The sequence below is a fragment of the Aplidium turbinatum genome, chromosome 1 (genome assembly GCF_918807975.1).
Source record: "Aplidium turbinatum chromosome 1, kaAplTurb1.1, whole genome shotgun sequence".
Classification (NCBI taxonomy): Eukaryota; Metazoa; Chordata; class Ascidiacea; order Aplousobranchia; family Polyclinidae; genus Aplidium; species Aplidium turbinatum.
Window position 1 is genome coordinate 21,862,841 of NC_137472.1, and position 23,561 is coordinate 21,886,401.

At 36.5% G+C, this 23,561-nt stretch overlaps 1 protein-coding gene across 3 annotated transcripts in view; it reads left to right on the top strand.

Annotated features, from left to right (window-relative positions):
• Positions 1 to 4,695: 4,695 nt before the first annotated feature.
• The window catches only part of LOC145770856 (double-strand break repair protein MRE11-like), a 37,004-nt gene continuing 18,138 nt past the window's right edge, over positions 4,696 to 23,561 (top strand). For all 3 annotated transcript variants that reach the window (XM_082582607.1, XM_082582599.1, XM_082582615.1), the window contains exons 1-5: positions 4,696 to 4,778; positions 9,419 to 9,456; positions 10,199 to 10,295; positions 20,003 to 20,173; positions 21,415 to 21,502. In XM_082582607.1, coding sequence (XP_082438733.1) covers positions 4,777 to 4,778; positions 9,419 to 9,456; positions 10,199 to 10,295; positions 20,003 to 20,173; positions 21,415 to 21,502 — 396 coding nt within the window. In that variant the 5' untranslated portion in view covers positions 4,696 to 4,776. The remainder of the gene's footprint in view (positions 4,779 to 9,418; positions 9,457 to 10,198; positions 10,296 to 20,002; positions 20,174 to 21,414; positions 21,503 to 23,561) is intronic.

The following is a 23,561-nucleotide window of genomic DNA, read 5'->3' on the forward strand; positions in this document are numbered from 1 at the left end:
AAAAGTAATAAGCCGCGTTGGCTAGTTTTTATGTTAGAAATAACTTGGAAAAGCGCAATAGCGCAGCATTCTATCAAATTGATTAGCTCTGCAGAGAGAACAAAATTTGCATGACGAAACAATCTCTCGTGACTGCCTTTGAACATTATAAAACGGCAATAATACATTGATTTATTTTCTTCACGATTTGTTCATAAAAGACTTGTATGCAATATTTAACTTAAATTGTTAAAAAGGGCGCACATTTAAACTTTGCCATGGGCGCCATTTTGCATAGATCCGCCTCTCGTAGCAGTGGGCTACCGTATCCGTAGGTTATGTTATTTTAAAGAAATAATAATAAATAAACAAACTGTTTACTCGTCAGCAACAAAATAATTAACCCTGGCTAGCGGACATTTGAAAAAAAATTACCCTAGAAATTAATTTTTATTTTTGAAATTAAAATAATTTGTTTGTTCATCTGAACAAAAAAAAAATTGTTTGTTCATCTGAACAAAAAAAAAATTGTTTGTTCATCAACTAATCCCACAAGTTGTACCAAACTGAAAGAATAACGTGAGCATTGACGCTCGAGCTGAAATGCAACAGCCCGCCGCATTTTGAAGTCTGTTCGGCAGCGTGATTCATGATCACTCACTGGAGACGACATGGGCATTGACGCTCGAGCTGAAATCCAACAGCGCGCCGCATCTGAAGCTTTTTTTTGCCGGCGTAAATTATTGCGCGTCCCGATGTATGAGGGTACGACATCGGGGGTACGACATCGGCAGGGGACGACATCGTCGCCACCCGCGATAACATACAGTAGCCTACACTGCGATCACAGATGCGATACAACAGGCAACAGGAAGCAGCGAAGTGATATTTAGTCTTCGAGTCAGCTGTTCCCCTTATTTTGGCTTGCCATTAAGTGTCTTTACCGAGACACAGCCGCGTTCTTTCAAACGCCGCGCAGACGTTCTCACCACTCGGCTATCTGGTATCATGCACGGTATAACGTCCGCGTTTTGTCGCTTCTACCTTTTTCTAGATCTCTGCTATGTTTGTCATATACTGTTTTTTTGTTGTGATGCGCAGCCTAACGATTGAGTCACTTCAGGTGAGAATTTAGCTTAAAAAAAACACGCCTCTTGGAAGTATCGAACTCATATCCTTGGGAGTACGAATCTGATGCAGACCGCATGCGCCACTGAATCACTTGGTGAAAACAGTTGAATTTAGTTATATATCCATCTTTTTTCAGCAACAGCGCGCATGCGCACTAAAAGCGACGTAAAGACTAGAAAAAAGGCATGGAACGTCTGTATTTACGGCGCCGTAAACGCAGCCACTTCCTTGTTTTTATTTGAAGCGTCTTCTTACATTTGCAACCAATCTTTGAATTCAGAAACTTTTAGCCAGTCCTTTTTGTCCTTACCACAATTTTTGCTTCTTTTTGGGTTTTTCATTTTTATCACTCGTTTTTGTATACCGGTACTGTAGAAGAGTTCAGTTAAGTTTATAACATTAGATCTACACTAACAGTCGTATTTGAGTCTTATAGCTTACGGTACGCAGCCTAATACCAATACCCCTGAGAAGCGTAATAAATGACAAATATATGTATCAATTAAAACCTGCTCACAACAACTCACTACACTACTGTATACCAGCTGTACCTCACTGACTACAGTACGGTAGCTGATGCAAAAAACATTATCTTAAAGTTAAAATCATTTTTGTGTTGCAGTGTGGACCAGTTACTGAGGATCCCAGTGCCTTAATACCGTGCAAGCTCTGTACAAAGTTAAAAACCAAAAAACCTAGATTTACCTAAATTTGAAAAAAAAACTTAAAACCCAGATGTGGTCAAAAAAACCCAGATCATGTGGAAAAACCAAGCTCTGGCATCCTTGGACTGCACGTTTCGGTATGTTCACAGTGATTCGTGCAAACTGTGCAAAATCTTTTGGTAAAATGAAAGAAATTTTGCTTTCCTGCGCTTTTAGGCAGATTTAAATCAGGTGACCGCTGGTAACCGTGATTCAATATTTACGAAAAAGAAAGGGGGAAAATTCGGTCGTAACAATGAAAATTAGATATAATATTCCTAACTTTCACAATTCCTACTGTAGACAATGACCAAACGAAAACGATTATTTAATGCCAATTCTCAACGTAACAACTGTCGGAGAATAGGCAGTGCTGAAAAAATATAAACCAGTTATCGTACATGTGCTTCCCCAAAACAAAATTTACGTTGTGGGGCCAAGGACTATCAGCCCAAAGATTATCGATTATTTCAAACGAGAAAAACAAAATGAAACAAATCTTTTATTTTTAGCTATTGGCGTATAAAAAAACACGTGTATAACACGTTAAAAACACGTGAGTATACAGAAAAAAGTGAATATGCAACTGCAGAGATTTTTTGAAGATATTAACATAAAACGCATCAAATAGCCTAGCCTACTAGAGTTGAAAAATTATTTTAAACGAGAAAAATAACTTAAAACAAAATTGCTACAGGCGTGTAAAGAACACGTGTATAACACGTTAGAAACACGTGAGTAGCCTATACCATACAGAAAAAAGTGAATATGCAACTACAGAGATTTTTTGAAGATACTAACATAAAACGCATCAAATAGCTTACTAGAGTTGAAAAAATATTTTAAACGAAAAAAATAACATAAAACAAAATTCTTACTGGCGTGTAAAAAAACACGTGTATAACACGTTAAAAACACGTAAGTATACAGAAAAAAGTGAATATGCAACTGCAGAGATTTTTTGAAGGTATTAACATAAAACGCATCAATAAATAGCCTACCGTACTAAAGTTGAAAAAATATTTTAAACGAGAAGAATAACATGAAACAAACTTGCTACTGGCGTGTAAAAAACACGTGTATAACACGTTAAAAACACGTGAGTATACAGAAAAAAGTGAATATGTAACTACAGAGATTTTTTAAAGATATTAACATAAAACGCATCAAATAGCCTACTAGAGTTGAAAAAATATTTTAAACAAGAAGAATAACATAAAACAAAATTGCTACAGGCATGTAAAAAAACACGTGTATAACACGTTAAAAACACGTGAGTACACAGAAAAAAGTGCATATGCAACTGCAGAGATTTTTTGAAGATATTAACATAAAACGCATCAAATAGCCTACTAGAGTTGAAAAAATATTTTAAACGAGAAAAATAACATGAAACAAACTTGCTACTGGCGTGTAAAAAACACGTGTATAACACGTTAAAAACACGTGAGTATACAGAAAAAAGGGAATATGTACAGTAACTACAGAGATTTTTTAAAGATATTAACATGAAACGTATCAATTGATATTCTAGAGTTGAAAAACTTGCTTCAAATATGATATAAAGCATTATTGCAATTGATGACATGTGTAAAAAACTCGTGTTAATCACGTGTTAAAGTGGTGTAAAAAGAACGTACCCCAGTATTACACGAGTTCCCCCAGAATTTCACGTGTTTTTCACGAGCCAATGTTTATGGGGAAGGGACGTTTAAGGTCATTGCATCTGACATCGAATCTGTGTGATGTCACTGATGTGATGGTGCTTTTCACCCTCCGTTTGGTCCGGGCGGTCTCCGCTCTTGTAAAGATGTAATTTGTGACTGGTTCTGCAAAAATGGCATCGCCTCTTAGTTTGTGCCACTGTTGCTCTGTGCTGGTGCAGAATAAAGCTCCTGGGATCATTTTTACATCACGAATGTGAAAATGATGCATCTTGTATAGCAATGCAGTAATGTGACTGCATCTACCACCAAGTCTGCAACACAAAGAAATGCAAATTAATACCAAACAAAAGTTTATGCACGGTAACAGAACAAAGTATATAGGCTATAGCCTACCATGTAACCAAACGTGGTAGGCCTAGTTTTAGTTATCCATGTTAGTACACTACTGCTGATAGTAGCATAAACTGCTCCATATTACAGTAGGTAGGCTACATAAACCGCATATAGGGTTAGCTGTAATATCACATGGCTTATGCTACAGCAGTAACAATAATATGGTTAATAAAACAATAATCCTCAAAAGTGTAAAAAGACTAATTTGCAACTACCTACATTACAATTTAATATCACCCATCCAAACTTTCACATGACATAGAAAGAAATATTTAGCTTTATAGATTGCCTATACAACCATTTACTTACCCTGCCTTACAAGAGCACTTTGCTTTCTGTATTTACTGGATTCATCTGATGTGTGAGTTTATGCGGTTTATCAGTTTTTTTCTGACTCAGTCAACACTTTGCCCCGGGACTGGATTTTGCCTTGCAGATGTGAAAGTTTTTCCACGTTTAGTAAAAATTTCATGCAAATAATCTTCAATGAAAAACTGGTAACCTCCTTTGAGAGGTCTTGCAGATGGTCCAATCCAGTCTGATATTGATCTTATATCAAACGATGGTAAATGTTGTAAAGATTTTGCCCAGTCATTCACTTCCATCATAGATATTTAGCATCGAAGCAACTAACTTGACTTGACTGGTAACGGAGGGTTTCGTAATACAGTACCTGGTTTCCATGCAACGCTTCAACCTCTCAATGCGCATTGAAGCGTAACATGGAATCCCTCTAATCAAGGTGATGTTTTCAACGTCACGCTTCATTGCACAGAGTTGCGGGAAAGGTCTTGCCAGATGCTATTCTCATTATTCTCAACATTGCAGAAAGGTTCTGAGGGTGTACGAAGCAGTTGGAGTACATCAGCTCCAAAATCAACACATGCTGAAGGATTTTTGAAATGTAAGTTGCCGCATATATAGATTAGAATCAATCAATCAGATTACACTAGATTATAGATTATTAATCTTTTGAATGCTATAGCCTTTTTCTTCTGTTTTTTTTTCATTTGCTCCACAAGCAATTTTAAACCAGCATGGCATTTTTTCTTATGAAAACTACTGTATCATTTGATGCGGTGTAAACATAGTTTGAGTTAAATGAAAATACACTAAGAAACTGTCCTGGATGTATGTAAATTAAATTATATTAGTAGAATTAGCCTATATTGACACCAAAGAGGAGAAAAAAATGTCAACCCAAAAGAATGAACACAATTTGTTTTTATGATCAAGTTTGGTGTAATATATGGGTCTATTAAGGTTCAAATCTTTTCTGCAGTCAACTTTGCTTCTTAATAGTTTTTGTGTAGGCTACACAGTACACAAGTAAAATTGTGAAAAAATAATATAAACTAGGATATGCGTTGTCATACCCTCAGTGCAAACTATATTCCTAGCAGTGGTGCGTCTAGACGGGTCCATTTTAAATTAAATTTGCAAGTTGTGGTAGCTAGTCAAACTGTTTGTTACGCTTTTCTTTAATCAGTTACTTTTGTTAGATAGTGGACTAGATGTAAGTTACAAAAGGTTAATTTTGTTACAATAAAGCTGGGTTACCCTCTTATTGAATTTGCCAATACCGGTATGTTCTGAAAATCAGCCCATTTTTAGGCCAGGATTTAGGGGGGAGGGCAGAGAGTGCAGTTGCCCTGGGCCCCTCTTTTGAAGGCCCCCCCCCCCAGAGGTGGAAAAAATGTGATTGTGTTATTATTTTTCTCTTTCAGCCTTTAAAGTTTCTGCAAAATGCCTCTTTTTTCTTTCAAGGTTAATTTTTAATGCCAAGGTGGCAACTGAGCTTGGTGTAAAGGAATTAGCAGCAGTGTTGGTGACTTCCAAGTTATCTTGTGTAGTCTGCTAAGTTACTTTATTTTTATGGCGATATGAATACGATAGCACTTTGTAGTTTTTTTCACTATTAAAGCGTCATATTGTTTTTGTTTAGAGAGTAATTATAGGCCTACCTACTGCTCTTGAATATATTTTAACCTTGAGTTTGCCAAGAAACGTTCAGCTTTTCAGAGCTCAGAAAAGAAAAATTTCTTAAGAATTAAGTGAAAAACATGCTGCAGTTGTTGCAAAGACAAAACGTCTTACAGAGTTTTTATCTAGTTTAACTGTTTTGTTTACTGTGATCAACATCACTTAGTGCTATAAAAAGCTTATTTTTTTGTATAATTGACACCAATTCTATCTCAGATAATCTACTAAGTTTCTGAACAGACTGTGTGCTTTCTTACCCATGGATGTATTTTTTGTTGATTAGATGGACAATTGGACATAGATGTAGGGTTCCCGTCAGCTGTGTGTTACTATTTAGATTACATAGAGATTCTTTTTTGTTGTTGATTTCATGGTTTTATTCATGTTATTGTAGCCCACTGTTTATGATTAATACGACTGACTTCACAATGTCATGTGACTAGAGCAGGGGTGTGCAACGTGTGGCCCGCGAAGAAAAATTATGTGGCCCGCGAAGATGTGCCAATTTTAAGTTGTGTGCGGCCCGCGAAACATGTTTATACGGTAATTTAGTTTAGTCTGGTACGTTTGAACAATTCATTGTGGAGTGGAATATTGTAGATTTCGCACCTTCTGTTAACCATTTTAGAAGTCTCCCACCGGCCACCGCCAATCCATTGTATTTAATTTTCTATTCTGATGTCTCTGGATTTATTAATATTCAATTGAACACTGAGAATATGTCCTTATAATGTTTGTAATGTATTGTATTGAGTTTAAAGTTAACCGTTGTTATTGCGTTCATAAACGTAGTTGCACTGATGAGAATTTAATATTTGAAAACGCGTTCTGCAACACTGTTTTTTGCACTCTGTAATGCCAGATGCAGATTTATCTGTAGCTTTCCATCACGCATTGAAGCGGTGATCTGATCATGAAATTTTCTACGGTTTGAGAAAAAGTTTTCTGCCTATAAAACGTTGAATGGTAGTTTAATCAATTATTTCTAAAAATGTATGGTCACATAAAAGGCATTATGAACAAAGTACGACTTTGGAAAGCTCACATACAGACAGGACATCTTTTCCACTTTTCAACTTTGAGAGATTATGGAATGCATCCAGAGAAGAAAACTAAATTTGAAAAGTTGTTGTATGAATTTTTGGCTCGTTTCAAGAACTTCAAATCTCATGAACATTTGTTTGATATATTCTCTTTGCCATTCAACACGGACATTGACAAAGCACCAGCTGATATCCAACTTGAACTGATTGATCTTCAAGAGAAAAAGGATTTGAAAGCAAAGTATTTAAAAATGAATGTTGGCGATTTTTACCGAAAACATTTCAACTAAGATGACTTTCCACATTTCAAAAATCCATGGCTTCAAAAATGGCACTTTTTGGCTCAACGTATTTGTGCGAACATTTTTTTCTAAAACGGGCGTCATGAAATCTCCTTATTGATCGGTTCTGACCGACCAACACTTGGAAAATTGACTTCGAATTGCGATCACTTCCATTAAAGTAAATTTGGAAAAAGCCGTCAGGAAAAGAAGCCAGCTGCAAACTTCTCACTGAGCTCGTTTAAAGACAGTGTGACAATAAATTTGAATAGCAGTTTTCTTCAGAAATTTATGCGTCCTAACTTATTATTTCTGGAAGGAGATAACCCCTAATATAAGAATAACATGAATAACAAGAAAAACTACTCTTTTGTGCCTGCAACTACTAGAAATCATATGTTAAATAAACGTGCGGCCCGCGGTTTCACCCAATTATTTATATCTGGCCCTCCTGTAACAAAGGTTGCACACCCCTGGCCCTGGACTAGAGAACTGTGTTCCGAAAGCTAGTGCAATTCGCTATTACCACAGCAAACTCGCAACACTAGGCTAAAACAGATCGTTAATATCTACATTATGAAGTAAGCAACGATCATGCTGTTAAAAGCAAAACACAATCTATTGTATAACATGACTTAATTTGTCCTGTATGATTTCAAATTTATTTCAATTCACGGCATTGGATTATTGCTACTTTGCTAAGCATAGTAGTTTATGAAGTGTAGACACAGTACTAGTTTTTCGCGCTTGCGGCGCAAAAAATTTTTTGCACTAGGGGCCCCTGATCTAAAAAGTACCCAAAGCCCCCATCAGCTAAACCCAGCCTTGCCCATTTTACATTGCTTCAATGTTTGCAGATGTTTGTATTGTGTTTAAAATAGGTCACTGCAGACAGAGCAATAACGATGTTCTTCGTATGAATTTTTTATCATGATGTGTTTTTCCGTTGCATGAAAGACCAATGGCGATAGTCTTTCCTTTATGTCAGTGGTTTCCAAACTTTTTTGAGCATGACCCAAATTTAAGTTTGGTGAACATCTTGTGACCCAAAACACAGACAACATGTAGCCGGCAGACAATTTCAGTACTCCACTATTTTTTCAATCTATGGTTGCTATACAGTAGAGTAGACAAAACATTGGCAACTTGACTGATTTTGTTTACTTAGCCTAGGCTATTATGTTTAGTCGTTTGATGGATCCTTGCATTGTACAGTATAACTTTTCATCCTTGATAACATTGAGGAACCAAAAAAGAGGTTAAGAGACATCAGCATCCACTTCATTACTCATACTGATAACAGGGTGGTCTACTGTAGCTCAACTTGCTGAGAGGCAAGTTGAGAGTTAGTAAAAAGACTGGATTCATTGCTTGGTCAAAATTTTGTGCCGTTTTTTGGTACTTTAAAATACGCTCGTTTTTTGCTTGCGTTGGTGCTTCGTCTACAGTACAGGTGCTTCATCTAGGGGTTTATGTTTCACTTGTTCTTCTTTAAGGATTCGATTGACAACATTTCATAGAACATCCCACAATAGGGCTTTACAGCACCAGGATCGCAGATGAAACGAAAATAAACTCCAAATTCAAGAAAAAATATAAAAATCAGAAGTACTGTATTGCATTGTGAACATACAGATTCGTTTCAATGCCAGCGAAACTGCTCATTGAAGAATAAATGATTTTGATAAGAGCCAAATAAATACTTATGATACAATAATCTAATCGGTGTTGGGATTAAAACAACTTGATAGCCTAATAGAAACAACGAAATTCATTAATAAATTGATTTGCAACAGTCCCATTTTGGAAGATTTAGATCGTCATTGCACAACCCCTTTTTTGACCCTTCACGACCCATAATTTGGGAACCACTGCTATACAATAATGCTGGCTTTCCAACCAAAAATTGGTTCTTTTTTTGCATCAATTCAACGTCGACAGGTAGTTTAAATAAACAACTGATTTTCTGGCTTGGTTGTGCTTATCTTTGAGTGTAGGATCACTGATGTTAAAGATGTGTATAACCTAACATGAAAGGTAAACATTTTAATAAACTTTTTTATTTTTAAATTAATTTATTAGAAAGCAAAATTGCTGTCTGCTTTAATTTTGAATTGCTTTGAGAATAATTTACTGTACGTGTTTTGTGTCAAATTACCAGTGAGTAAAATAGCTTATCAATAAACATTGAAATGTACTAAGTCACCACATCATGTACTTTTTTTTTGTATTTGCAGGAATGACAACGATCAAAATGTACTGAGCATCTTAGTTGGTGAGTTAATGATTGTTGCATGCATGTTTTTGTTATAAAAATTGTTTTATAGTTTTGGATGAGCTTTCACGGTATCTATACATACTGACGTTGAGGTCATACATATTAGGTAATGTTGGTCTGCTTTTTCGTGGTTATATTCATGACTTCACGTGTACAATCACAGTTGAGATTTTGTTCTCACTAGGCTTTGCCCCATGACTAAAAATTTATCAAAATGATCACAGTTCTCATTTTGATAAATTTTTAGTCATGGGGCAAAGCCTATTTAAAACATATGTATTGTGAAGGAGTAGTCAAAATAGATTCTATTTGCATAAGCTTAATTGAAGATGATCTAGCTACTGGCTGATCAAAATCGTTTTTAGTTGTTTATGTTTGAACTGACTCCTGTGAAAATAAATTCTTTTGCATTATAGTAGAATTACACCACGTTTTCTTTTAATTTCCTCTTCAAGCATTTAAGCTTTTCAGGGGTTTATGGGTTATTTTACAATGTACTGTATAGTTGCTGTAAATTGTAAAAATAAATATTTGGATTAATCAAATGAATCTTTTGCTCGATAATGCGATTAACTAAAAGTAATTCCTCATTGAATATATTATAGTTGGCGCTGTTTTTTTTATCATGGTTAATTTATCATATGAAGGCAGAGTATGTCTGGTTTATAGATATAATTGAATTGATCTGAACTATTCAAGTCATCACTGATAAATAACTTAAAGTTAGAAAATATTTCAGCCAGTGATCTCCATGTTGGTTACAAAGAGAAAGATCCTGATAGAGGAAAAGATTCGTTTGTTACTCTTGAAGAAATTTTTACTATTGCAAAGAAGAGGTATTTACTCAATATATCTTCATTGATGTGTTTTTGCAATGTGTTTGGATTCAATAATTGTACTCCTTGTACGGTTTGTAAAAGAGTATTTGTGTAATTGTATTTGTGTTCCAGTTTAAATATATACGTAACAAAATAAAAACGATGTTTTATTTCAAAAATCTTTGGAAGACCCCACTAAGGGCGAAACGAGCTGCTAAAGTTTTTAGGAGAGTAGCAACTACATTTGCTTTACTAAAATAATTATGGATGAACTTATATGCTGTGGATTTTCCACTCGGAAGAACTCCTTTTATCTCTTTTTATGTGAGAACACATGGCGACATGAAAAAGAAAAAAGAATGATTTTTACTCGTGGAATGTCCAATATAATCATGGGGAAAGTTACCATGTAGCATCTCACTCTAGTACTGTTTCCACTGAACGAGTGATCATCACGCAGATACCCGGTTTGTTTAGCTTTATAGCACTTTAACATTGGTCAAACACATCTAACAATTTGTCTTAGGAGTCTATTCAGATAACCAGAACATTGTTAGAATTTTAAGCCTGGTAAAATTTCATCCATTAAAACTTATGAGTAGGGCAAGTTTTTATTGACCTAAAAAAATGAATTTATTGACCTAACAAAAATTTGACTAAATGAACCATTGTTTCTTGCATTTTATGTTTAAGATAGGACTGCTTGAACAGACAAAATGTAAATCAACGAAAAAACATTGAAATAGCCAACAGAATATATTAGGTTAGGCACGACTGAAGGCTGTATAAACAGCGGAATGGCCCGTTTCGGTGAGTCCGATTCGGTGAGAGCCCTATTCGGTGATTTTTTTTTAATTATTGGGTACCGTAGCCTAATTATCATTGCCGTTATAGGGTTAGGGGTTAGGAGTTAAGGCCGTTATAGGGTTAGGAGTAAAGGCCGTTATAGGGTTAAGGATTAGAAGTTAAGGGTTAGGGGTGAAGGATTAGGGGTTGGGGGTAATGGGTTGGGGGTAATGGGTTAGGGGTTCAGGGTTAGGAGTTTAGGTTTAGGAGTTTAGGGTTAGGGGTTTAGGTTGGGGTTAGGGTCTTTTCAACGTTTAGGTCTTTTACATTTCAACGTTTAGCAACGTTAAAACGATGTAAAAGCGGCAATGATAATTAGGCTACGGTATCCGATAATTTTCAAAAAAATCACCGAATAGGGCTCTCACCGAAAAAGGCTCTCACCGAATCGGACTCACCGAATAGTAGCAGACCCTATAAACAGGTAACTGACTCCACATTGTGGAGTCCATAATGAACATCGCGTTCACCAAGAACAATTGAAATGTGAAGTAATGTTCATTACAAAGCAAATTAAGTGATTCTCCGTCAGCTGCTTGGCTTAGGGGTTAGGGTTAGAAATTAGTCATTTCGAGGACGTAGGTTCGATTCTCACCCCTACCATTATTCTTTTTTCTTCTGTAATTATATATATACTAAATAAAGTTCAAAAGAAGAACTCTCTGCCTGAGTGCTAGAAGAGGGTCACAATTGGACGGTAGCCTCTTATAACATGTTCTGATTGGTTGGCGGTGTCATTGGGGTCTGGCAGAATTTCTTTATGTTAAAGTGGCTTCCGATTCACACAGCCATGTGCTCTTGAACAGTGTCGAACCGGTGCTCAATCAACATTTTGTTTTTGTCGATGCTCGTTATTCTGGAAAAAGCGTCATTGTTTTGCAGTGTGTTTGATATTAAGAAGGTAAACGAAGCACACATTGAGATTGATGAACAAAAAGTTGTTAAAGCTATAGCCTATTCGTTTTTTTCATTCAGAACTCTTGCTTAAAACCACTCCGCCATAAGTTACTAAAAAAAACTTGACATTAGTTGCCCTACTCACTGGCGCCGACTTACGGGGTTACGGGGTGGCCACGCCACCCCGTAACCCCTGTGGCGGGTGGCAGCCACCCCGTTTAGGTTACATTACTTGCTGCAAATAAATGTAATTTGAACGGACGTTTAAATCTTTTTTTGATCATTGGTTTTCGCTTCAAGTCAACGTAAAGCAAGAGGTGAACCAATACAGTATTGCGAAGAAAATGATTGTTTTTGTCACAAGCATGATACTCGCGTAACATCAAGCAAGCTACGTGAAGATTACGCAACACGTGGCTACGAGTTTTTTCCTTGTTGTTGCGATCGTTTTATTTGTTACTTGTCATAAGTCATTGTTACATTTGTTAGGTTTACAATGGGATTTATTAATCAATAAAATAAGATCTTTCCATTGCGTCTTTCAAAAATATTTTTTGAAAATTTTTAAACTGCTCATAATATCGCTATAAATTATGCCAGCTATAAAATACTTGGAAATAAAATTATCTCGATGATTGATAGCTCCACCCCCTAAATGAATATCTATTTTCAAGTTTCATAAAAAAAAATGCAATTTTCGAAACTTTTTGAGTTTTATTTAAAAAGTGCACTTAGTAAAGTAGCAGTTTTAACGTTCTGCAAATTTACGCGTTTACACGATTCTATTCGAGGAAAGCTACACCCCCTGCCAATTCCCAATAATAAAAGCAACCTTTTTCAATTGCTCAAGATTTTGCATTTTGAATTATTTTCCAATTTCAATTGGAGTGTACTGTCATCTACTTCATGCTTTAATTTTACTTTGTTATCTACTTCATGCAGTAATATTACGTGTCAATGCGTGACAAACTGTGAGGCGGGAATTTATTGGTCTGACATAGGAGTTGCTAGTTACATCATAGAAAAAATTACGAAAAGTCGTCTTGTAAAAGTCTGAGGCGGGAATTTATTGGTCTGACATAGGAGTTGCTTGTTACATCATAGAAAAAAATACGAAAAGTCGTCCAGTAAAAGTTTTCGCCGACATTCCAGTTTTATTCAGCTTAAAGATGCCACCGAAAAAGCGTTTGAAATTGCAGCCCTCCATTGAGTCATTTTTTGTTGCGTCTAGTCAGGATTTCAGCCAGCATGAAAGTGATCAAACGCCTGAACGAAACGAAAGTGTGCCACTGCCAAAATAGGCGAGTAAGAAGTGACATTGGACCCGGACATTTTTGATAACAACCATTTTTTGGTTGCAGGAGGCTTGTCTGGTAGTCAGACCGACGATTCCAAAATTCGGCAAAAATCGGACTTGGGGAACTGCCCCAAAACCGCATTTTAAATTTTCATATCGCGCCATCTAGCGGTTGTAAATACTTGCTCTAAGTAAAATGCAACTTAGTAAGCATATACACGTAATTAACACTCACAAAAACATAAGTGTAATAATATTTTTTAAAAAGGTTGTGATCATGGGTGTCGGCAGGGAAGGAGCACTTACCCCCTTCCCCAAGATTATGATTTACATGTAATTTGCTCGAGAGTGCAATTTTCAAAAATTGTATTCGCCTTCCACGCAAACACTTTCTCATCAGGTTTTCAACCAATTCTACTTCAGTTTTTTGATTTCTCTAAATAGTTTTGCGCCGTAAGCGCAACAACTACTTACATCATACGTTAATAGTAATTTTTTTCACAATTTTCGCACCTCACCACTCAAATGTTACTTTAACTTTAGAACTTTTCTTACCTATGTTACAGCTTACAAGATGGATTTGGCTTCAAAAATTGTGCCCTCCCAACCCCCGCTTATCCCCACCCCTGCATTTTTTCTGCCGACGCCCATATTTGTGACGTATTTGGCCATTTATTACAGTTTAATTATTATCACGCAATTATATATTGCCTACGTTAAAGTGTAATTCAATGTAGGCTTTATGACACTTCAACAACATTTGCAACTGAAACAAGTGGTGATACAACGTTGGCAGATCTATAATAATAATAATAATAATATTTATTTGCATCAGACAAAGCTGTCCATATCCAAAACAACGAAATACTACACAAACTGCAAATGCACAAATAACGAACAACAACAACGAAATAACAATGTAAAACAACGAAATAAAATATATATAATAACCAACGTATAATAGAAAGATAAACATCAGCGATTTGAGCAATTAATGCTTATCTGGAGACCATTTAATGTCGTTTATTCAGTACTATTGCTTTGCTTCAACAGAAAAGGCAGCGTACATTTAATATATGCGTTCACTTTCATTTATTAATCATTCATTGCAAAAATATTTTACTTCTAAAACTACCACAGTAACAATTTGAGGTCCCGTTCTAGGGATGCAACTATTTTTATTAAAGTAAATATACTTCTACACTCACAGCTATTGGGTATCTAACACTCTAAAAGTGATGAATTTTCACACTGAGCTTCACAAGCACAGTGAATACTGCAGCCTTTCTTGGAGCAACCACAAGATGTGCATAAACGCTTAGTGCTCCTGCAATTGCACCTAATTTCTTTCAAAAAGGTTTTGGGTGCACATTCATTATCTCTCATTATTAGGACCCGACCAGAAGCTGTTTCCTTGTATCCATAGAAAGTAGGATTCAGCACAGTTTTGAAATGACGCCATGTTGACACTTGATGATGCGCACGAAAGCTGTAAAAGTAGCATGCTCTACTTGTTGGAGGCATTCTTTCAACTGATATATATTTTGAGGATACAGCGTAATGGTAGCGCACTAAATTCAAAGCATTCATGGAAAACACTTGCTTATACAGAATTGGGAGAATTCTTCTCCAATTCTGGAAATGTCTTTTCTTTTAAAGCTTCCTTGTTTCCGAAGGTGGCACATTTACGTTGCACTTTGTCCAGACTTTTCAAGATTTTAAAAACTTTTACTTTTCCCGTTTCGTAAAAGCAGAATGTTGTATCGCATCCAGAAAACGCGTGGCAAAATAGCAAAGATCGGCACATATTTTCTCCGAGAGCAAGCTGAGCTCGACGAATGAAAATTTTCGAGTTAGATGTTTTCATATAAATGCAGTTTCCGCATGGTGCGTGATAAAGCAAAAGGATAAGTACATCAGTATCGTCAGCCATCACAGTTAGCCTGTACTTGACCATAGGTTTCATGTTCTTCCAGAACCTTACGGATCATAGCCACATCAGCGTCTCTTTCTCCTTTGGCCTTGTCCACAGTAATGCCATTAGCCTACTACTAAGATTATCCTAGAGTAAGTTTATAAATTGTTACGTTTATTTGATAAAAATGCGGGTTTATTTGCCGGGATGGGTATGTCCAAGCGAATTGCTACGTCGGGACAAGATGTGGTCAGCTTTATGCGCTTTTGCTCTGCTCTTTTGGTTGTTTCAATATCACAATTGTCAAAAACAACTCTGATATTGGTATTTTTCCCGCGCAGGCTACAAGATATTGAATGAACATTTCAAGCAAATTTTTCATATTCCTGGGAAGTCAGTGAATGAAAGCACAGCCATCAAATACAATCGAAATACAAGATAATCGAGAATTAGTGCACAAAATATTCTCATTTTGCAAGATTATGTATTTGAACAATGCAGATGTCTGAGATTTCCATATACTTCCGTCATCTGAGAAAAGTGATGGTGGAACATTGGCAAGTTCATACGAAAATTTGTCCGGTTCCAGTGACCCCTGCAAACAGGCTATGGACAGCAATCTGTGAAAGATTTCGGTGGATGACATGTGTATTGTGTATCTCTTTATCTTCATATTTAAAGGCTTTTCGCATAACGGCAAATGTACTTGCTTGGTAAGATCTTTTTAGCAAAATCTCTTTCAGTTTCTTTCCACATAGTTTGAGAATAATATCGTTACCAATAATTAAGACGTTATCGACATTTACACGAGTATCAGCAATAATGCCCTGCTGAAACGTAGTAGCCTACAAATCTTCTCCATCGTTTTTGGCAAAGATTTCGATGCATACACAGTTTTCCATAAATCATCTAAACCACTTCTTTCCATCAGTTTGCACCCTGCTCCGAGAAAGGACATCAGTTGATGAAAACCACCACGTCGTAAGTGAACACTTTTGAAAATACCAAAATTGTCCTGTTTAATTTTGAATGCTCTGAAGTAGAGGGGTTGGTCAAACGTTAGCGATGTACAACGTATGTTCATTTTTCTCGCTTGGTCTTGAACGAATATCATTGTATTGTAAACAACTTCATCTGTTGCGAGATTAAGCGGTATCATAGGATTAAGTGATACTGACGAAACCTGAAACTCACCTTGAACTACATTAGCCATGAGCCCTTGCCATTGTACTGGCTTAGAATTGAATATGTTTGAACACAGCCATAGAGTGTCAAGCAATTCATGGTGCGTAAATAACACGGAAGAGACGTTCAGCTGCTTGATTCGTACGTATTTCCAAGTACCTGTCTTTGCACCAGTATACGACTTGACTAAATTGCCAAACTTGCCGGATTCCAGTAGTTCAGTTGCACTGACGTGTTGTTTTTTTAATAACTACAGTAGTGGTCGAGTTGCCATTCTTGGTGTTTGACAATTTATAATGCCCATCACATGCGTTGTATCATGAGTTCATGACCTGTCAGAGTATCTTCGTTAAAATCGAAGTTATCTGCTACCCACTGACAGAAAGAGCCGGGATGACTTGCAGAGTCCATTACCTCATCCGTATTATCACCATTCGCTTGGCTTACAGTAGCTGATCGTACGCTATTACTTGACCATAACTTGCACAAAGACCAAGGGATGGTCCCAGCCAACAAAATCCGTCATTTTTACATTGATTCAACGTCTGCAGACGTAGAATCAATGTAAAAATGACAGATTTTGCTGTCTGGGGTAGTACATCCAAGAGAATACTCGATCTTGTGACCTGATGTATAAAAATGCCAATTGACAATAAAAGTCTCGCGACATTGCATCGATGTAAGAATGGCTACCTATGTAACGACCTATTTCTTCAGGTAAGTATTTTTGTGCAGCTTTGGCGATGATGCAATGGATTTAATGACTTGGCTGGTCTGATGTTATAGTTGTTATCCAACTCCTTAACTATGCTTTTTCTGAAATCTTTTCTTTGTGAAAGTTCAAGATATAAATCATTACCAAATTTTATGTGTCCGTAATTTTCATGTTTGTCAGATTCGTTGTAACAGACGAAATTACATTTTCCGAAATCCATCTTAGTTAATTAGCATTTTCTAGAATTTTACAACCACTACACTGTGGGATGGCACAACGGGTAAGGCGTTGGCTTTCCAATTATGCAAACCTGGTTCGACTCCCGGCTTCAGCTGGTTGTTGAAAACATTGCTCATCTCTACCTAAGGTGTAATAAATTGGGTGGGCATAACTGCTGCAGAAAAGGCGGCCGAAAGAAAGGAACTGGCCACCCTACTCTCTTTAGTGCCGAAAGCTTAGTACACTGAGGACCTTATCTTCTCATACCCAACACTTGAATCAAGTGTGGAACCACCTTTTTACACTATCATTGGAGCTTAATTTCTGTTACATGAGGCACTCAGCAAACAAAATATGTTATTTTGCGTCGATTCAACGTTGCCAGACGTTGAATCAACGTAAAATAGCAAATTTTGCTGAAGAATTATTCTAGTCACTATGTTAATCATCCTTGTTTCACTTGAAACTCGGGAATTAGTACCACAGAAAATACATAAATTTTTCTTCCGCTAGATGGCGCGCCGATCAATAATTGCCTCAGTGAAAAAGGCCTTTCCCCATGTCCGAATTTTGCCGAATTTTAGATTTGGGGTGTCAAACAGGTAACCCATCTTTTTATGAAGAAAAATGGTTGTTATCAAAAATGTCCGGGTCCGGCTATTTTTATGTCAATTCTTACTCGCCTAAAAGGCGTTAGCACGAGCAGGATAATCGCTGTTGAAGGGAGAAGCTATCAAAAATCGTGGGGAGCCAATTCCCGTGGCTAGAATACGATAGATGCAAAGGTAGAGCATTCTGTCCGATTTGCAACTGCTTGATCTATTTGCAAGCAATGAAACAGTTTCATTAATGCTTCCAAGTCTGCATTGTGAAAATATACTTATCGTTGCCTTCCACCACCTGCAAGGCGGAGCGATCGTTTAGTGCACTCAGGCGCATAAAAACCTACTTGCGATCTACCATGACAACTTGACCAGTTGATTAACAGTTAGATCAGTGGTTCTCAACCTTTTTTCTTTCGTGGCCCATTTTTGTTTGCATAAAAGTTCTGTGGCCCATTCAGTTTTTATGTAAGAAAAAAAATTACAAAAAGGTTTATAAACAAAAAGCAGCAGAACATTGCCTTTAGAATGTTGCTGGAATCCTCTCGTTGAATCCAGGCGCTGACGCTTCACACTATCTTCTTTTCGTTAAAAAAAGTTCACATCTTCATCTTTGTAATTTGGATGAACTTTTTCCAAGTGAAGTTTCAGTTTTGATGGCCTCAATGAATGATGACTAAGAACTTTACAACATAATACACATTGTGCTTTTTCTTCTCTGTTATCAAAAATTGATGCACATACTGAATGTAATTTTCATCAAACTTAAAGCTTCAACTATTGTCAATTCCTCGCCAAAATAATCCACAAAATAAAATGCTGCGCGTACCAAAAAGCGGTTCTGCAGAAGTTCAACAAGGCTATACCGCTTATAAAGATGGCTTAATTGTAACCACAAACTAGTCTATTACATCATAAGTGTTATAAAAAACTGAGTTGATGTACAGTAAAACTGTATGTTGCAATAGTTAGAATGATGATTGCCACTTTGTAGCTAAAAACAGCAGCATCATTCATTGTAACTAAACATAGTACACAAGTGTAAAATTGACTATAGTGACAAAAATGAAACAAAATGTTTCAATAAATCTTTCAATTTTTTAAATATGTCCGTGGCCCACCTCAAAATGCTTCTATGGCCCACCAATGAGCCATGGCACACTGGTTGAGAACCGCTGAGTTAGATTGACAGAGCTGCTGTTCGCAAAAATACTTTTGCCAAATGTTAATTGTCAGAGCAGCAACGCAACAATAAAATTCACGACATACCTCCTGTGCTTTGTTTTAAAGTTGCTTTGTAAATTATCGAGCTACAAATCAGGTGTGAAAAGACAATTGCATCTACGAAACACGCTTAGTAAAAATCAAACAAAAACATGCAGTTTGAAAGTTTTTAGATTGCCATATTGTGCTATCCGCCACCCCGTGCAAAAATAAAAGTCGGCTCCTATGGCCCTACTTATGAGTGATAAAGTGATTCTGTTGTCATGACCTCCGCTCTGGCTTCTCCATTGTTAGGAGAATTGCAGATCATCGATTTTATTACGATCCTTGTCTTGCAGGATGTAGCCAAACTAATAAAATCAGTAAATAAAAACAATCAGATTTGGTAATCGATTAAAACTTATCCTTCAAGTTGTTTTATAATTGACAGACCTGTACAGTTTTGTAGCATTAATTGCATCTAGTTGCCTAGTGACTGCAATTTAAGCTAAAAACGCCTCGGATATTGCATTTACGTTGCAGATGATTCTGTATTAATTTTTTAAATGTGTTAGAATTTCATCACATGAAGAAACTAAGTTACTTAAACGTCGTCACTTCAGCAGTAGTAAATGATAATTAAATAGAACCGCAAATAAAGTACTCGCACCAACCAATTGGCCTAAATTACCTCTTATCTAATCGTTTTTCTACCAGTTGTTAAGTTTCTGTTGTTGGCTTAAAAAAATGACCTACGGTTTATAACTCGTTTTATAGTCCTTGTGGATGTATAGTAGTTCGAACAGAACACTAACACATTTAGTTTATATCATTTTATTGTTTTAGAAATGTTGACTTCATTCTTTTTGGTGGCGATTTATTTCATGAAAATAAACCATCACGAAAAACCCTGCACTGGACCATGGAGTTATTCCGCAAGTATTGCCTTGGCGATCGTCCATGCCAAGTCGAAGTGGTCAGTGATCAGGTGGTGAATTTTGGCCACACTTCAAGCTCGTGAGTTATTTTTATAACTTGCTTAATTTATTTCAATTGATAACTTCACAGTTATTTTTTTGATAATCTAAAATATTCATAAAAGCTGTAGAATAGTTTTGTTTTCTTCGGTTTCGGTTTTGGCTGTTAAAAACGCAATTTGTTTCGACATATATTTTGTTTCGTTTTCGACACGAAACTTCTCGTCTTGATCTCGCTTAGTTTCCAATTAAATTGTTTTGGAAAATTAGTTTTGTTTTTCACAGAACAAGCGTTTTATCACCACTGAGTCGCAGGAAGTTGTTTGGCTGTAATTTTCGGTTATTATTGTACCATGATTGTTTAATTTAGGTCATAAGGTTGTCAACTATATAAGTTTACAAAAAGTGTAAACTAAAACAATTGTTGTTCAGTGTCAGCTTTTCTCGAACTTGTAACCAACAAAATAAACAAAATTTGAATTTCACTGCCGTACGATCTTGTCAGATACTCTGTTTATATGTTGAGGAGAAGGTTAAATTTTTTTTGCATAAGAAAAGTTTTGTTGACCGAAGCGAACTTTGTCGCAAGAATATTTTCTTAGAAGTGATATCAAAACAAAATAAATTATGTGGGAACGAAATGTTATGAAATCACGAAATATTTTTGTAGTGAACACTCTTGGCCCTGAGCAATTGGCAGATCTGTGGGTTTGAGTTTTTGCTCGTAGTCAAACAAAATTGTTATTGTATGTATGGTAGCGAAACCAAGAAACAGTATTTTGCATCTCAGCAACAATGTCGAATTGTTGTGCAAGTGAGATGTTTTCAATCGGGGGAATTCCCAAGCAAGAAAATTTTTGTATTTATTTGAGCGATTGTAATTAAATGAAAACTGTTCGTATTAGCATGCATGCGTAGAACGAAACATTGAAAAAGCGTTGCATTGCAAGCAACCACCGAGGATGTTTTTTAATGTACGGTACGGTACCTTAAGCTTACAAACGGCTTAAAAGAAAAAAAATTTGGTAGTTTCTATTCAGCAGTACATGTTGGAAGGGAAAATTAATTTCATGAAGGTTTATTGAACGTGAAACAGCCGAGTTGGTCTGCGGCGTCACGTGTTCATCGGGGAGGTTTTCAGTGGCACCAACCTGAACGAGTAAGCAGAGCGTTTTGATTTCAAAGGTCACCAAAATGCTTGGAATTTTTGTGGTTTTGATGTCTTTCGAATTCATCTTCATTTTTGTAACCGTATCACTTCTATTATTGTTACCATTGTAGCATCACCAGCGTAAACTATGAAAATCCTCACATGAACATCAGCATGCCCGTATTTTCCATTCATGGCAATCACGATGACCCTACTGGGGTAAGTTTCAACAAATTAATTATGTATTTGTCGATGTACTTTTTATGCAAATCATAGAATCAACAAATAGACGCCAATTGTGTAATTTTGTGAGGAAAGTCCGCTAGATGAGATATCGATTTGACACCAATAGAGAACATGTGGGACTGTTGGTGACACGCGCCGACTTCCGGGGGGGCCGGGGGGCGGCGCCCCCCGTAAATTTATGATTGAGGGGCAACAAAAAATCGCTATTACAATTGGTGTTTTAAAGATAAAATATTTTTCTAAATAGATTTAGATCATTTAAACGGACTAAAAGAATGCCGAAAGCGAAAAACAGCCTACGTTGTTCTTGTCCGCTGATCGCAAGGCTTTCTCTGGGAAGGTGAATTGCACGCTCACAGTCACACACTGCTTTTCTTCCCACGCGTGAGGCGCAACTTCAAAGTCAAAACGCGTGGTAGCGAAAAAGCGAATGCGATGTTGAATGTTTATTCTCATTTTACGAGTTATCCAAACGTCCGTTAGGTTTTCTGTGACTTCAAACATGAAATCGATTTTAGCAAACTTTATCGAATTAAAACTACGACATAACGAACAGTTACGTGAATATAGCTTAAAGAAAAAATGCATTTTTTAAAACTGTCATCTGTGTTTAGCTTCAATAACCACTGTATTAATGTGCAGTGTTTTTTTTAAGATGTTTTGGGGGACCGAAACGGTCCCCCAAATTTCTCCAGCGGTTTCCCAAAATTTGGACTTGCAACTACAGTAGAAAAGTAATGGTTGTTTCTCGCTATGTCTTGTCGATTCTTAAATGTGGTGAGGTAACCACATTTTATCATCACGTGATCTTAAAGTTTCTCATCTCGTGGTCTCCCGTCTGGTTTGAGTTGACGATTGATATTATATGTGGTGCTGAAGTTAAAAAGTTGTGTTTTGACCTTGGAAAATAGATTTTGAAAATAGAGGTATGTCCAATAATATTTTTTTATACTTGGTTACTGAGACAGTTTCATTTAATTTGTTTGGTGTAGCTTACCAAACAAGCTACGTTCTGAATAAAAAGCGGCATGGTGTGCCATGAAGTTTTGCTGTAGTTTTAACATTTTTATGGCAGTATAGTTAAGGTGTTAGTTGAGCCACTGCCTTCGGTGTTAGTTGAGCCAGTGTATAAAGGGCGTTATAATGCTTGCGATACCTCCACACACCTTACATAGATTGCAGCCTTTGAATAAGTCTGTTTACGGTCCAATAAATATCTTTGAACTACATAAAACTCAACAAAAGCTCATAAACGTGGTCAAGCTATAATGAAATGGTGTTATTTAGATGCCGTAGCAATACCTTCATTATTTTATATGCACATTGAGTTACGAGCGACTCTTGGAACAATTGTTAACCTGTTTTCATAAATTGATATTATTACTTTAAATATAAACTAAGGCTTGGAAAAGAAACGTGGTTAAATTTGTGTTTTCAAAAATAATAAATGAGGCTCAACTAACCCCAGTCTGTAGTTCAACTAACCCTTACCTAGGGATGCACAATACAGAATACCTGGCTATTCTAGAATACTTAATTTCGAATCCAGAATTTCGAATCTATTCTGATATTACGCGGCAATTTTTTCCAAATAATATCGAAGCAATAATTGATGCCTGTGTTACTGTGAATCTATGATTTTTATCAAACTTTTCAAAAAATTTCAAACGGGAATCAAGCATTAAAATGCGTAAACTGAACATTCAAGAATACATTTCAAAAAAAAATTTACCGAAAAAAAGTTGTTTTCAATGGCACTGGCAAGGCCCAAAGTCCAATGTTTCATTTATTTTTAATTTTTTTTAAATGACCAAAAAGTGGAAACACTGCTCGAGAATACATCACTATCGACAGCAATAACAAAAGCCACGTTACCACATCTGATGTTGAAATCTGATGTTTTGATGTACATACATAATTGCCTACAGTTAAATCGCCCGCAGCAACAACTATTGCTCGATCAGCTGATTGCTAGTCTATAGTGACGTAGACTGTACAGTCGCACGCTTCGCTGCTCACGCCTATTCCCGTT